The sequence below is a fragment of the Wasmannia auropunctata genome, unplaced genomic scaffold (assembly GCF_000956235.1).
Source record: "Wasmannia auropunctata unplaced genomic scaffold, wasmannia.A_1.0 LD334486.1, whole genome shotgun sequence".
In the NCBI taxonomy this organism is placed as follows: Eukaryota; Metazoa; Arthropoda; class Insecta; order Hymenoptera; family Formicidae; genus Wasmannia; species Wasmannia auropunctata.
Genome location: NW_012028404.1, coordinates 19,165 through 32,984, shown reverse-complemented (window position 1 = coordinate 32,984; position 13,820 = coordinate 19,165). Strand labels below are relative to the sequence as shown.

Genomic DNA, 13,820 nt, shown 5'->3' with positions numbered 1-13,820 from the left:
AAAGCAATTCATTAATCGAGTTTATTAAAACTGTCTAATGATATGCGTAATAAATATTTGATGGAATTCGAAAAAGCGCAAAGTATTATTTTGACCAAGAGTTTCGTGGAGCACAAATGTGGATAGAACATATAATATCGCTTGTAATTGATACGCGACAGGTGCCTGCTGTTTCGAAACTGTATACTTGTAAATATATATGATCCATATTTTAATGTGTGTGTGTGTGTGTGTGTGTGTGTGTGTGATAAGAGAGAGAGAGAGAGAGACTGGAAAGAATCTTATACAAATTTCTGACATTATAAAAATTATATTTTTTATTTGTCAAAAATTCTAGTATCGCGTCTGCTTTTGTCATATTTCTTATTTCAATGAACGCACCTTGATTAATTTAAGTCAATTTTACTTATACATAAATACAAAATTCATAACACATGTTGACAATACTCTGTATTGAAAATCGCAAACAAAATATAACGCAGGTGCACACAGATAAATAGTAGCAAATACTTATTTCTCATGTCACGTAAAGCAATACCGTGCGACACGATAGGATCTCATTTGCTAAATATAATTTTCTCGCGCTTCGCATACGTGTATGTGCGACCTCGCTAAGCTAGTAAACAAAATCTTGTCGACACAACAGTGAACCAACATACAAATGTATTATATATAAAAATTTGTTTAATATTCTGTCTTGTAACTCGTGTCACTTTTACATATATCTCTGGAACAAATTTATTATTAGCATAGAGGTATTAGCGTAGATTATTATATATGTTAGCCATATATCATTTTTAAATTCTTTTTAAATATTTCCGCGAAATCTAGATTAATTAACATGATATCGAGAGCTCATTTTTCTGCAAACTTATACTTGCAATTAGCTTTGCAGAGTTGTAAAATTAACGTTAAAAAACAATATGATAAGAGATATGTATCAAACATCTTATGGCAGTTTTTTTTCTTCAAACATTTTTAAATTCAATATTTCACGCAAACATGGAATTTCATCTTACATGAAATGTGACGTGAACGTATTTGTGAACGTCAACAATTCTAATATAAGAATATATCATTTTTAAGTTTATGATATATTGTATTATATTAATGGCCCTTTTTTCAATCAATTTCTAAAGTCTCTTCAAGTTTGTATTAGTACTGAAAAAAACCTGTTTACGTTTACTTTTTTCAGAATAATGTCAAGTTATCAAACTATACGATTTGTATTATTTAACTCTATTTGCGCTTTGCTATCGTGATGATCGATTTGTGCAAAAAACATGCCGTTTATTTTGTTTCAAATATTTTATTACAATTTATAATGAGAAAAAACAATCATAAAACATAAATATATAAATTATATTTGAATTCCGCCCGAAGTTAATTAATAAAGGATGGAAGAAGCGGCCAAAAATTCGAGCAACAAAAGGGTGTTGAAAATAATAATTTATTAGAATGTCGTAAGCGCAGCGGTACGTTTCGACCTTACTTGGTCTTTCTCAACCGCAAGGAATTACAAAGAAAATTGAGTTGAAAAATACATGTATTTGATACGACATTGTAATAAATTAATATTTTCAACACCCTTTTGTTGCTCAAATTTTTGGCTGGTTTTTTCGTCCTTTGATAAACATATATAACAACAATATTACAAGCATAAATTTATCATTTACATTTTATATGTCAGAATCGAGAGAAATAGTCAAATATAATTTTGATGTGTAAACGGAATGATTTTTTAAATATTTTCGACTTGTTCGACTTATTGTTAGTTACATGATGAAAAGAACGTGCATAGCTAGAAATATTAAGCTTCGTTGTAATCACAAAATAGTATTGTGAAATACATATAATATCGTAGAAAACTCACGTGTTCTCGGACCTTCACTTGCACGGATCTCCCTCGCAATTTCCAGTAAAATTGATTCTGTCAAGCGCCAAACATCTAACATAACACGTTTTCTCACACGTACTCCTCCCTCGTACTTGTCGGCATTCGCGCACGTGCACCGTAGGCGTTATCACGACTACTGAATCACTCCATTATCGCGGCGCGTTGCTCACCGAGTCACATATCGACAGCACATACATCCTTTTACGCGAGTGAGTTGTCCAGCCCTGGACCGCGCAGCCCTCGACTCCCTCGAGGAACATCTCCGGATGCGTCGATCTTTGAGGCTGTCTCGATCCTCGCGTTCCTTTTCTCACTTCACCTCGCTCGTGGAGAACCGCGATATATTCCTCGATGAGAAACATTCATTTTACACGCACCCGTAGATTTTCTTTCCGTAGTTGTCTTGGATTGAAGATATAAATGTAAATCGAAAGAGCTTGTTTCCACGTTCAAGCTAAGCGACATGGTGTGTGTAATCATCGATCGTACACATTCTAAGCCTAGGTTCTTTTACTACGGTCATGATTCCTCTTCAAATAAGTCTGCGGCACATTCGCGCGGTTATTCGCGGACACTCGTCGTACTCGTGCGTAAGAGCGATTCATTCCGATCTCACGTCGTGAATGTCGAGTCGTCGTGATTCCAGGGACGAGTCGCGCGTATTTGCAATGTGAGAGAAAATTGTCAAGATCCGCTGCGCTGTCGCACGCGAGTCTCCGCAAGCTCCTGACGAATCGGCGCAAGCTCCAAACCTGGAGCTTCGAACCTCCAAGTCGATTTTGCGATTATCTCTCTCTCTCTCTCTCTCTTTCGCCCTCACCGCTCTTTCTCTTTTTCTCTCTCTCACCCCTTTATCATGGAGATGTGTGTCAAATGTCCTGGTTTGCAAGTTCGCTTTTTCTCGCAGCCGGCGAATTGAGCAGAAATCTTGTCTCGCTTTATTCTAAGAGAACTGTATTATCTTTCTTAAAGAACGATGGCTCGATCGAAATGAGAGCGAAACCCAGAGAAGAAAAGAGAGATGGAAAGAACATGAAGGAGAGAAAACATTATGCGATGAAAAGGAAGAGGAAGAGGAAGATGGAATAGAGAGGTCGAATAGAGATATGGAAGGAAAAAGAGAGGAAAGGAAGAGGCGCAGAGACGAGAAACGAAGGAGAGAAACAACGAGGCACCTCGGAGCACACGCGTACTCAGCAAAGCTCGCAGCGTGGCGGGTCGACCGCGACTGAATCGTTGCCGAGTCGACTGGGGTCGAGCTTGAATGAGCGAGCGTACCTCGGGCTCATGAGTGGGAGAAAGAGGGAGATAAACGCCGGGCAAAGGGACGAGGACAGAGGGGTGTAGGTGTATAGCGTCGAGGGAGAGCTTGAGCCACACGACCAATGCCACCCCAGCGAAATTTTCAAAGACTCGTGCTTGCAATCTTGAGAGGAATTCATGTTTTTCACGGAGTAATGACTTTAAAGACAGCTGTCCTTCTTCTACATCGTATTCACAATCAAGCCGTTATACGGCTGATTCAAGCGCGTAAACGCCAACATTTCGACACACATCTGCACCGCATACGCATAAATAATATGTCAAATTAATCAAATAAAATTTTTTCTATAAAGACTAAAATGTAGCGTAGAAATTGTGCGTGTGTGATGCGCGATTTTAACGTCGCCATTGATCGTAGAATGTTCCTTATTAGTCGCAAGAAACGTCATGGATTATACGTACGCGATAACGTATATTGATATTAAAGAAAGTTTAAAGGAATAAATGTTATATTTCTCTAAGTCGGTAAATGACCACTCGAAACCATGAAAATTATATTGATTTCTTTCTCTACTAAATGTTTTTTGAGATGAAGAAAAATAGAAATGTGTGCGTTAATGTCAGAGAGATTAATCAGCCACAAATGGATGGACTTACATCTATAAGAAAATTTATTATTTACAAGAGAGAGTCGAGGCAACTTGTAATTTATCAATATTTATTAATATGATGACACACACACACACACACACACACACACACACACATTTATTTTATATAACACATCATTTATTTTATATAACACATATTTTATTTTATATAACACATCGGCAAGATGCCTAATAAAGCCAGAATTTACTATAGGTAGATATATACTGCATATTATTATACTAACTGCAATATGAATTCACAATTGTTCCGTGTTTATAAGATTGAAAATCAAACCTTGTCAATAATGACATTTTCCTAATCCCCAGCGTTTTACAAAGTTAGATTCAAACTTTTTACATTTAATAAATATAAATTTTTGCAAATGTGATTGGAATCTTGAATGTAATATATTAGTATTGTTAATACACCATTTCAAAACAAATTTATACGATGTACAATATGAAAAAATTTAATTTTTGAGGTTTAGTTGTCCACTTTTTACCATCGCGCCGCGGGAAGAATACCTCGCATTTTGCAAAAAATGTATTTGCATGAAGATAAGATATCGATATCTTGACAAAATATAAAAGTGTATGTGTGTGTAACTTGTTATATTCATAACATTATTTAAACGCACACTCTCTCTACCGCATCTTTCTTCTCTAGTATTAATATTTTAACTTTAATACGATAATAGAACTCGATTGACAGAATTTACTTTTCTATAATACATTTGGTATAATAATTCAAATGACATGTCGATGTTTCTATTTATAAAGCCGAGAGCTTTTGAGAATATATATAATTATATGAGAATTATATGTAGATTTGGAGCGTGTACGGACATTTGAATCTATGTGTGTTGAACTCATTCATTCTTTACTCTTGCTTTAAATATTAAAGTATTTTATCACTAGTTTCTGCATGCATTATAATCTAATAACGCGTGCGTTAGCGCACGTTGTGTTTTATGTGCAAGTTGTACCAATGTGACAGCTCACAGTTTCATCTAATACAAGCACATAAATAATATTTAAGTGTAATGAAGATTTGTGAAAACTAACGAGTTTATAATTAAATCGTTTAGCCATTCTTTGTCTACGTAACAATGATTAATATTATATTAACTTGCAATATTTTCTTTATTTAACTTTCAGATTGGACAAGCTGTCTGTCTAATGTCACATAACGCGTGCAGACAAAAGTTAAAACTTTACTTTCAACGCGCAATAGTACACATGATAAAGTATATTTAACTGGTGGAATGCTTGGAGATGTGCACATTGTGCATTTCCACGCGCGTATAAAAATTAAGGATTACATTATTTAAATTCTGAACGTTTTTATTTAACATTTTATATTATAATAATGACGTTAATTCAGGATTTTATATATCGTTGTAGATACGAATAGCATGTTGACATGCTTTCACTTTCAACAAGATATCACGGACGAGAGTACATGATTAATTACGTTCATAATTAGCACGTAATCCGTAATAGCTAATCGTGGTTTGACTAAAGCTACTAGAGCTATTCGAGGACAACGACCAATTTCAATCGATATCTTGCGCATATACGAAGCAGTGTGCATCTACTGATTGTGAGAATATATAGGTAGATAATACGATCCGGCATGAAGAATAAAGATAAGAATAGAAAAAAGAACTTTTTCCAGGACCTGTGTATTGCCAACAAATTAAGATATCGGATGGAAGTCAAAATTACGATCTATTTCACTTAACGACGTAGCATGCAAAATAGGATTTCTCCTCGTACGTGATTGCGGCAATTGTGCACGTGTTAATATTACATATATGACACCTAGCCACGGAATCAACTACCGGCAAAAATGTTTTAGTCTTGCGTGTCACCAGTAAATAACCGATTATCAGAACTATATACGCACAAATCTCTCTTATTATTTTTTCTTTATTAACAATCTTGTTAGCCAAGCCATTTTAATTATTATAGTATGGACAGAAAATCAGTCTACTGTCTTTTTGTCTCATAAATATTTACATAAACTTTGAAATTTTGTTTCCTTTTTTTTGAGAGATTATTTTTAAAATATTTTGGAGTAATTCATTTATTTAGAAACTCTCTTGTCATTTGCTTGATTCCGCCTGATAGCACTTGTGTTTTTTTTTGTACACTATAGATATATTTCTTATATATAATATCTAACAATAAGATATGCACGGAATAAGATGTCGCATACATCGGAAACTGTTAATATTAAAATATATTAATTGTAAATTGTTATATATTTTCCAACATACCAACTTTTAACTTTTCAATTATTCTTTATTTTGTAATAAATATATAATCACATTATACCATATGCAATTGTAATTAACCTAAATTACGTTATATTTCTTTATGATAATCGACATTGACATGTTGTTTTATTCGAACAGAGAATGTAAAGAAAGTGAATATATTTCAGTTTATCCAATCTTTTGAATTACAGTTATTGCTATAATTTTTCGATTTAATGTCAGTGAACTTTAAATTTTAATAAACGTAGTAAGGTAATAAATGTGTACATACAAGTTAAAGATTGAAGACAAAATCTTCCACAATAAATAATTGATGTAGCCGTAGCGAACGTACAAATTATTTTGGATTTTGGATGCAGTGTACATGTTTGTCATGCTGCTGTATTTGATATAAAAATTCAAATTACTCCAATCATTTCTAAAATATTAATAATTCTCTTTTCTTACACTTTTTTATGATTTGTGCAGACTTGTAGAAAAAAATTCTTAATATAGTATAATTTTTAAAAGGAATATAAAAAAATAATTATATTTATGTATAAATTTAAAGTCATACCGTAAAGAAATATATATAATGTCAATTTTTCTCTAAAGGGAAAAATTTAACAAGAGAGTATATGAGTTTTTAATCGATATTACATATATTGAAATGACTAGATCAAATTGTTTTGGCATAATATGTATACTGGCAGTTTTTCAACTTTTTAAACATTCACGTAACAGTTGCTTCATCGACATTTGATAGCCAATCGTCGCAATATCGACATTCTGGTCGATAAGAAATGAGAAACGTCGTTGATATGCAAACAATGAATAGGTAACGTCCACTCACGATCAACTACACTTCGTGCATAACCAGCACATAACATGCACATATATCTCATCATTTGCCTTACGTGTTTATTCATACTCAATTGCACTTCTGTTAAAATCCAGAGTATGAATACTGAAACAGTACATCTTCTCATTCTTTACATTGTTTTAACTTGTGTTAACTTCTATAGAACTGTTGTCGAAAATAAATGTATCGCATTGGACTGTGCTGAAGTAACTGTGCCAGCCACTTCACTTAATAGACATAAGAATATTATTTTTTGTAAATGTTTTAACGCTATCTTATTAGAGCGACAAAAAAAGTAACAAAATCTAGTATAAAATAACAGAATACTTCATGCATAGATACATTGCTTTACATGTGCACATAAAAATTATATCAATCCGTTCTTTTTCATGCATAATATTTACAAGACGTTATATATTTATACAATTATTAATTATTATTGCATATCGACCGATGAGATTTATGTCATTATACACAAGACAAATAAAAAATAGAGAACTTTAACATTTTTTAAGAAGCTGTATTGAACATGTTAATTTTATGGATTATTTAATTTTTTCAAACACCTTATTTTTGATTATCCTGTGGTACAACTATTTTGTGAAATAAAAATTATTATAATGTATACAAATTTATTTAATTTATGCATGCTTATCTAATAATGAATTATCTAATTTGTGTGTGTGTGTGTGTGTGTGTGTGTGTGTTATCATTTTAAAAAATTAGAAAAAATTGTACTAAAGAGATTACATCATGCAAACTGAGCGCAACAGAATCTGGAATAAATCAAGAATGATGGCGTTCACTAAACAATACAGTTTGATAAAACATCCGATCGTGCATATTGAACATGAAGTTGATACGTTCATATCGAGTAAAGAGTCATCTATGCGGTCAGTCATGCAGCTGAATTCTCTCGAATCGATTTGAATCGTTATTGGTGGATGACAGTTAGAGAATGTAAGTGATAGCGCTTAGACAACGTCACTTATCATTATGGAAATGACATCGACATTAACTTCCGAAGTCAACGACGTTAAAATTTACCGATTAAATCAACACGTTGCTGCTTTTATAAGTAAGTTCGAAAAATGCTTGTTTGCTATTATTCTAATTGTAATATAAATGTTGCGTTTAGAATAATTATTAAAATAAAAATTATTAAAATTATTTAAAAAAATAAAAATTTATATATATAATATATGCATTTACAATATATTTATTATACATACGTGTATGGTGTCTCCATACGGCGCGGTGTCTCAAAATTCATTATTTTTCCTCATTTATTATATCTTTAAAGTTTATTATTTCTTCCAAACGTTTGACTATGAAATCATATTATAAGCTTTAACAACAGTCTCTTACGTAGGATACTCTTGTGTAGGATATTCAAGAGTAATCAAGAGAGGTATACACAAAAGCTTTCAGTATTCATTACTTTTACTTATAAAGTGGAAAGGTTATGCAGACGGTCTAAGTTAATTTGCACTAACTTAAAATACTAAAAATATCCTTTTTAATTATATTAATTATATTACGATTATATATATATATATATATAGAGAGTATGTATGATTTCCTTTAAAGTTTCAAGTCTAATCATTTATACGTAGATATTATACACATGCAGATATGTCCTGATGTTACAAATTGTTGCGCTTGTGCGCACGTGAAGGAATATATACATATGTATATGTATAATTCGAATGAGCATTGCATTGTTACAAGAAAATATATAATATTAAGAAAAAAATAATGATGAGACATAAATATACTCATCCAAATATATTTGAATATATTTAGATGGATTTATAAATTTCAGAGCCAATATTAACTTTTTCAAGTATATGCAATAGTACTTTTTTTTTATTTGAAAATGTAGCCTCACTTGGCGGTTTTGCTCTCGGTGTCACACTCGGATGGAATTCTAACGCTGGGGAAATTCTTCGAAACATCTTAAACGCTAGTGGTACCGAAATCGGCCTTATCGGCAGTATCTTGAATGCCGGTGCTTGTGTTGGCGTGACGTTTACGCCTTTTTTTATCAAGTATTTCAGTCGTATTACAGCTATGTCCTTGACTATGCCAGGATTCATCGTCGGATGGACGTTCGTTTGCTGCGCCGGCCATAAAGTATGCCGTAATGTTAAATTTCGTTATATATTTCGTTGTTTACGTGATAGATTATGGCTGCGTTCCGTTATTAACTGCCAGTGCTGAAAATCTATAGTGCACGTAACGTATATTATAGATTTTCAGTACTTGCAGTGAATATCGGGAACGCAGCCTATGTATGTAACAGATTGAACAAAATTTAAGTAAGAATAAATTGATTATCGCTAAAGTAATTATTCCAATGCACAGTATTCAAGCTGCAGTTATTTCGCCACATTATTAAATTCCATTTTGACAGAAAATAGTCAAATTAGCTCAAGTATCATTGAATTTTAATATTCTTAATGACTTAACATTTTATTTGATTTTAAAAGAGAATTCGAAAATATTGATATGTTAACTGATAATGTAATAAACTAACGATAACGTAATAAAAATGACATAATAACTAAACATTTGCAGATTTCGCTTCTTATAATTGGTCGATTCATATGTGGCATGAGCGGTGGAGCATTCTCCTTTCTGACGCCGATTTACATCGCAGAAATTGCAGACCAAAATTCCCGAGAACGACTTCTTATGTACTTTCATCTTTTAATCAACTGCGGAATTATGTATGCCTTTGTAATCGCCCACGTAATAAATGAACATGATACTATATGGAGGTAAGTATTTGTAACATTAAGTATGATATCTCTGACGAAATTTAGGAACTTAATTATAATAATTGCACACTTCAGAAGATTATTATTTTAACGTCTCTTTTATTTATATCTCTAGTGTGTTACTTAATCATTAATTACAATCGAAGGGCTTGCTGCAACAATGGGCTAACTCATTTATAAAAACGGAGAAAATAAACCCTAAAATGGGAGAATACATCTATTTCTGCCAATATTGTGTATTCGGCTTTTTTGTAAATCAGCCCATTGTTGCAACAAGCTTTTCAATTATATTTCATGTCAATTCAAGAGAACTTTTATTAATAATGCATTAATGCTCTGCGATTTGAATTATTTAAATATTATTGATCAATAATAAACTTTTGTCTAGGTAATATCAATACTTATAAGCATATCGCATTAAGATTCTTCCCTCCCCCCAACGCAATGCGAGAATGTAAAGAGACATATATATGTGTACATATAAAATATACGTATACAATTTGATCGAGTTAAAACTAAATTTCAGACAAGTTTACGTACCTATTAATAATATATAGGGTAATTAATTAGGTATAACATTATTTGTGCCGTGACATGCCTTGTGATTGCTCTGGTAAATCTATTGCCTGAAAGCCCTTTCTATTATCTCATGAAAAATAATGAAATGAAAGCGAAGGATTCTCTAAAATGGTACCGTGGTCAAACCTATGAAGATGATGTTGAAATTGAAGAATTGAAATACCTCGTAAAACATTCTGGAAAGGTAAAACGCCATATTTTTTCATTGTAGATATTAGCTGGAAAAAAACAAAATATATAAAAATTAAAAGTTACTACAATATTGTCTACAAAGCTATATGTTAAAAACTAATAAAAACTATCATGTAAAACAATGAATTAGTTATAAAACAATAGACTTGTTATAAAGTTCTCTCTCTCTCTCTCTCTCTCTCTCTCTCTCTCTCTCTCTTTGTCTTTCTTCATTATTATGTAATAGTTTATTAAAACAATACATAGATGTATATAAAAGACACGTAAGAGACAAAGTATTATATATAGCAGAAATTGTTTGACGCTTAAGCAAAAATATTATTCCAAATTAATCGTCTTGAAAGCATTTACATACACAAATTATTTGAATTCTCCAAACTGTACGTAGGTTTCAACGCAATCTTTAATTAAATCTTTATATTTTTGGTAAATACAGAAGTAATATTATTTATATTTGGAATTTTATTACTAATAGTATTTGCAAATCCATGGAAGCTCTGCAAATATATATTGTGACTGCTACAAAATAAATTTGAAAAAATTTACTATTACTTAATTAAATGTGCTTTTATATGGATTTTTGTAAGGTTTTCTTTATTCTTGATTAATTACAATTAATATATATATTTAATAAACAAAACTACCTAAATTAAAATTTAGTATTCCAGATCAAACTATACAAGTATTAAAATTAAATATATAAATATATAAATCAAAATAAACTCTTTAAAATAAAAGACAAATAAGTAAAAAATAAAATGTCTTATTGTAAAAATTACTTAAAAATTTCAAAGTTATTATTATTTTTTGTTGTAACAGATTACAAGAAATGTCCTAAAAAATCGATACGTCGCAAGTTCCTTCTTTACATGCATCTTCGTATTTCTAACTCAACAATTAAGTGGTGTTAATATTATGATTTTCTACGCATTGACACTTTTCAACGTTGGCGGATCGGGTGATCTAACTGGAAGCGAACAAACCGTTCTTATTGGTGGAGTACAAATATTATCTTGTTTCCTAGCGATAAGTCTGATAGACATAGTTGGACGTCGAATACTGCTAATTGTATCCTCGATATTTATGGGATTGTTCTTGATACTGTTAGGTAAATGACTTTTTATCACTTTTCTTTTCTATATCATGGTGCTTCTTATCAGAGCAAATAATATGTATATCTCTCTTAGACTTAAAGCACAATATTATGAATATAACAGTTCAAAAAATAACGAGTGTCAAAAAAAATTTTGACAAATTGTAAGAAATTATTTTTTCATCATTAAAAATAATACAATTGTTAAACTTATTAGTAACACAAAATTTTTATACTATACTATACTATACTATACTATACTATTTGACAATGAGAGTCTGTAATATATAAAGCAAAAAACCTCTTCGAATTTTTATTTGCAGGATGGTTTTATGAATTGAGAAATCAAGACCCAGAATATGACGATATTTATTTTTGGATGCCGCCGACCTGGACAATCCTTTTTTTTGCCACTTTTAATGCCGGCGTCGGGCCGATTTCGTGGGCGCTGTTAGGCGACGTCTTTCCTATGCAAATCAGAGAGACTGCTGTTGCATGTACAGCTGGTTTCAATTGGATGCTATCTTTGATAGCAACGATGACATTTGGAGAGATGTTAGGCATCCTCGGTATCTCAAAGACCATGTGGCTCTTTGCTAGCTTTTGCTGGGTAGCTGGAATTCTTTGCGCCTTACTTCTAAAAGATACTCATGGTTACAGTCTGGCCAAAATACAAAAGAACTTTGGTATTGAGAATGAGCAAATGGAAATGAATAGTATAGAGCGAACCTGAAATATTAGATGATTGTTGCAATGATATGAATATCTCGACAATTTTGAAGAACAACATTGATTTACAATTAATATACTATATAAAATGTCTGATATAAACATGCACGTACGGTATAACTTTGCTCACGTTTATTTGCATGTATGTGCGATATTTATTTTATTATAAAAATTTATCTTAATATTAAATATATTTATGTTAGTATTAAATATTTTATAGAAACTTAATTCTATGCTGCAGTATGTAATAGAATAACAAATTTTAATATAAAATTAATTCATAAAAATCCTTAAAGGTTGTTATCCAATTTGTCCACTTTGAAATTAATAATTAATTTATGTAGCAAATTAGCACAAATCTGATTAATTAGTTAATAGTTTAAATTTCTGCTTATAATAAAATATTTTGATATTATACATTTCTGTTTTTGCCTATATGATATAAAACAAGTATATTTTAAATTCAATCAAAGTTTATAACATGGAATATAAAATTTTATTAAATTTAAAAATACTTTTTTAAAAAATCAAATTTTGGATAGAATCTAATTTTTGGACATAAAAAGTATACATATATTATACATATATTATAGGTATATGGTAATTATTATGAACAACAATAAATCATGTATTTACGTATTTTTAAAGACACTTTTTAGAGCAAAAATTTTATCTACTTGCTATTACGTAATAACCATGTATACCTACATTTGTAGTTATATATACCCACAAAATTAAGTTGCCAAGCAATCCATATGTATATCCTAGAGAGTGAGATTTGTAATTAGTTGCGAAACCTAGATTAAATTTGCTCCGGAAATTAATCCAATCAACATGGAGCGCTATAAGTTTGAAAGTTTGGAAATGTATCGTTTAACTATTACCACGAATTTCGGTTCTATCGATCCACAAACCATTTCCAATTTTGAGCTTGTCACTTTACGAAACTTTGTGATACCAACCAACCAAATCAAATCAGATCCAATGTGAATACAAATGTATGATACTTTGCTAAACAGCTGATATGCAGATTAATCTCGATGAATCAAATTTCGATTTCCGTTAAAACTGGCACATTGATTTACAACTTACGTGTACTATAAAATGCCTGATTATAAAAACGTATAACTTTGCTCACCGCTTATTTGCGTGTATGCGCGATATGTATTTTAATATTAGTAGTACATAACAGGCGCGCGCTGCGTATTAGATCCCATACATCTTCCAATAACATTTATACTAATTTATGTTTTAATTAAACAAATTTTAACAATTTTTGATAAAAAATAAATTTTCAAAAAAATGACGTTTTAATCGGCCATTTTTAAATAAAATCACGATTTTTTAAAAAATAGCCATATATAATTCATCTTTAAGATGAGCCCAGAAAGAAGTCGATATCTTCATTTTTCTGGAAGATATGAATTTTTAAACATTGGGGAAAAGAGACTTCAATGCAGATAACATGGCAATTTTAAGATAAGAAAATTTTTTTTGAAAATTTTTTATAT

The 13,820-nt window shown here is 31.2% G+C and overlaps 2 protein-coding genes and 1 long non-coding RNA gene across 5 annotated transcripts in view; 2 read left to right on the top strand and 1 right to left on the bottom strand.

Annotated features, from left to right (window-relative positions):
• The window catches only part of LOC105458654 (octopamine receptor beta-2R-like), a 29,646-nt gene extending 26,523 nt beyond the window's left edge, over positions 1 to 3,123 (bottom strand). For both annotated transcript variants that reach the window (XM_011704123.1, XM_011704125.1), the window contains exon 1: positions 1,874 to 3,123. The gene's annotated coding sequence lies outside the window, so the exon portion shown is untranslated. The remainder of the gene's footprint in view (positions 1 to 1,873) is intronic.
• Positions 3,124 to 4,977: 1,854 nt separating this feature from the next.
• On the top strand, positions 4,978 to 5,854 carry LOC105458653. The gene is made up of 2 exons (XR_975559.1): positions 4,978 to 5,427; positions 5,489 to 5,854. It is a non-coding gene; the product is annotated as an uncharacterized LOC105458653 (long non-coding RNA).
• A 1,934-nt stretch (positions 5,855 to 7,788) lies between these two features.
• Positions 7,789 to 12,604, top strand: LOC105458652 (facilitated trehalose transporter Tret1-like). 2 transcript variants are annotated; one of them, XM_011704120.1, is made up of 7 exons: positions 7,789 to 8,011; positions 8,321 to 8,344; positions 8,819 to 9,069; positions 9,514 to 9,716; positions 10,287 to 10,479; positions 11,307 to 11,595; positions 11,904 to 12,604. In XM_011704120.1, the coding sequence occupies exons 1-7, from the start codon at positions 7,930 to 7,932 to the stop codon at positions 12,311 to 12,313; spliced, it is 1,452 nt and encodes a 483-aa protein (XP_011702422.1). In that variant the 5' UTR covers positions 7,789 to 7,929; the 3' UTR covers positions 12,314 to 12,604. The 2 variants fall into 2 exon arrangements, with proteins under 2 accessions (XP_011702422.1, XP_011702423.1); XM_011704121.1 differs by lacking the exon at positions 8,321 to 8,344 and having other exon boundaries at positions 7,793 to 8,011.
• Positions 12,605 to 13,820: the final 1,216 nt, after the last annotated feature.

Coding starts and splice junctions, on each gene's coding strand:
- LOC105458652 (XM_011704120.1), top strand. CDS start 7,930: ATGGAAATGACATCGACATTAACTTCCGAAGTCAACGACGTTAAAATT. Junction 8,345..8,818: donor TTCAAGAGTAATCAAGAGAG/GTATACACAAAA, acceptor TTGAAAATGTAG/CCTCACTTGGCGGTTTTGCT. Junction 10,480..11,306: donor TCGTAAAACATTCTGGAAAG/GTAAAACGCCAT, acceptor TTGTTGTAACAG/ATTACAAGAAATGTCCTAAA.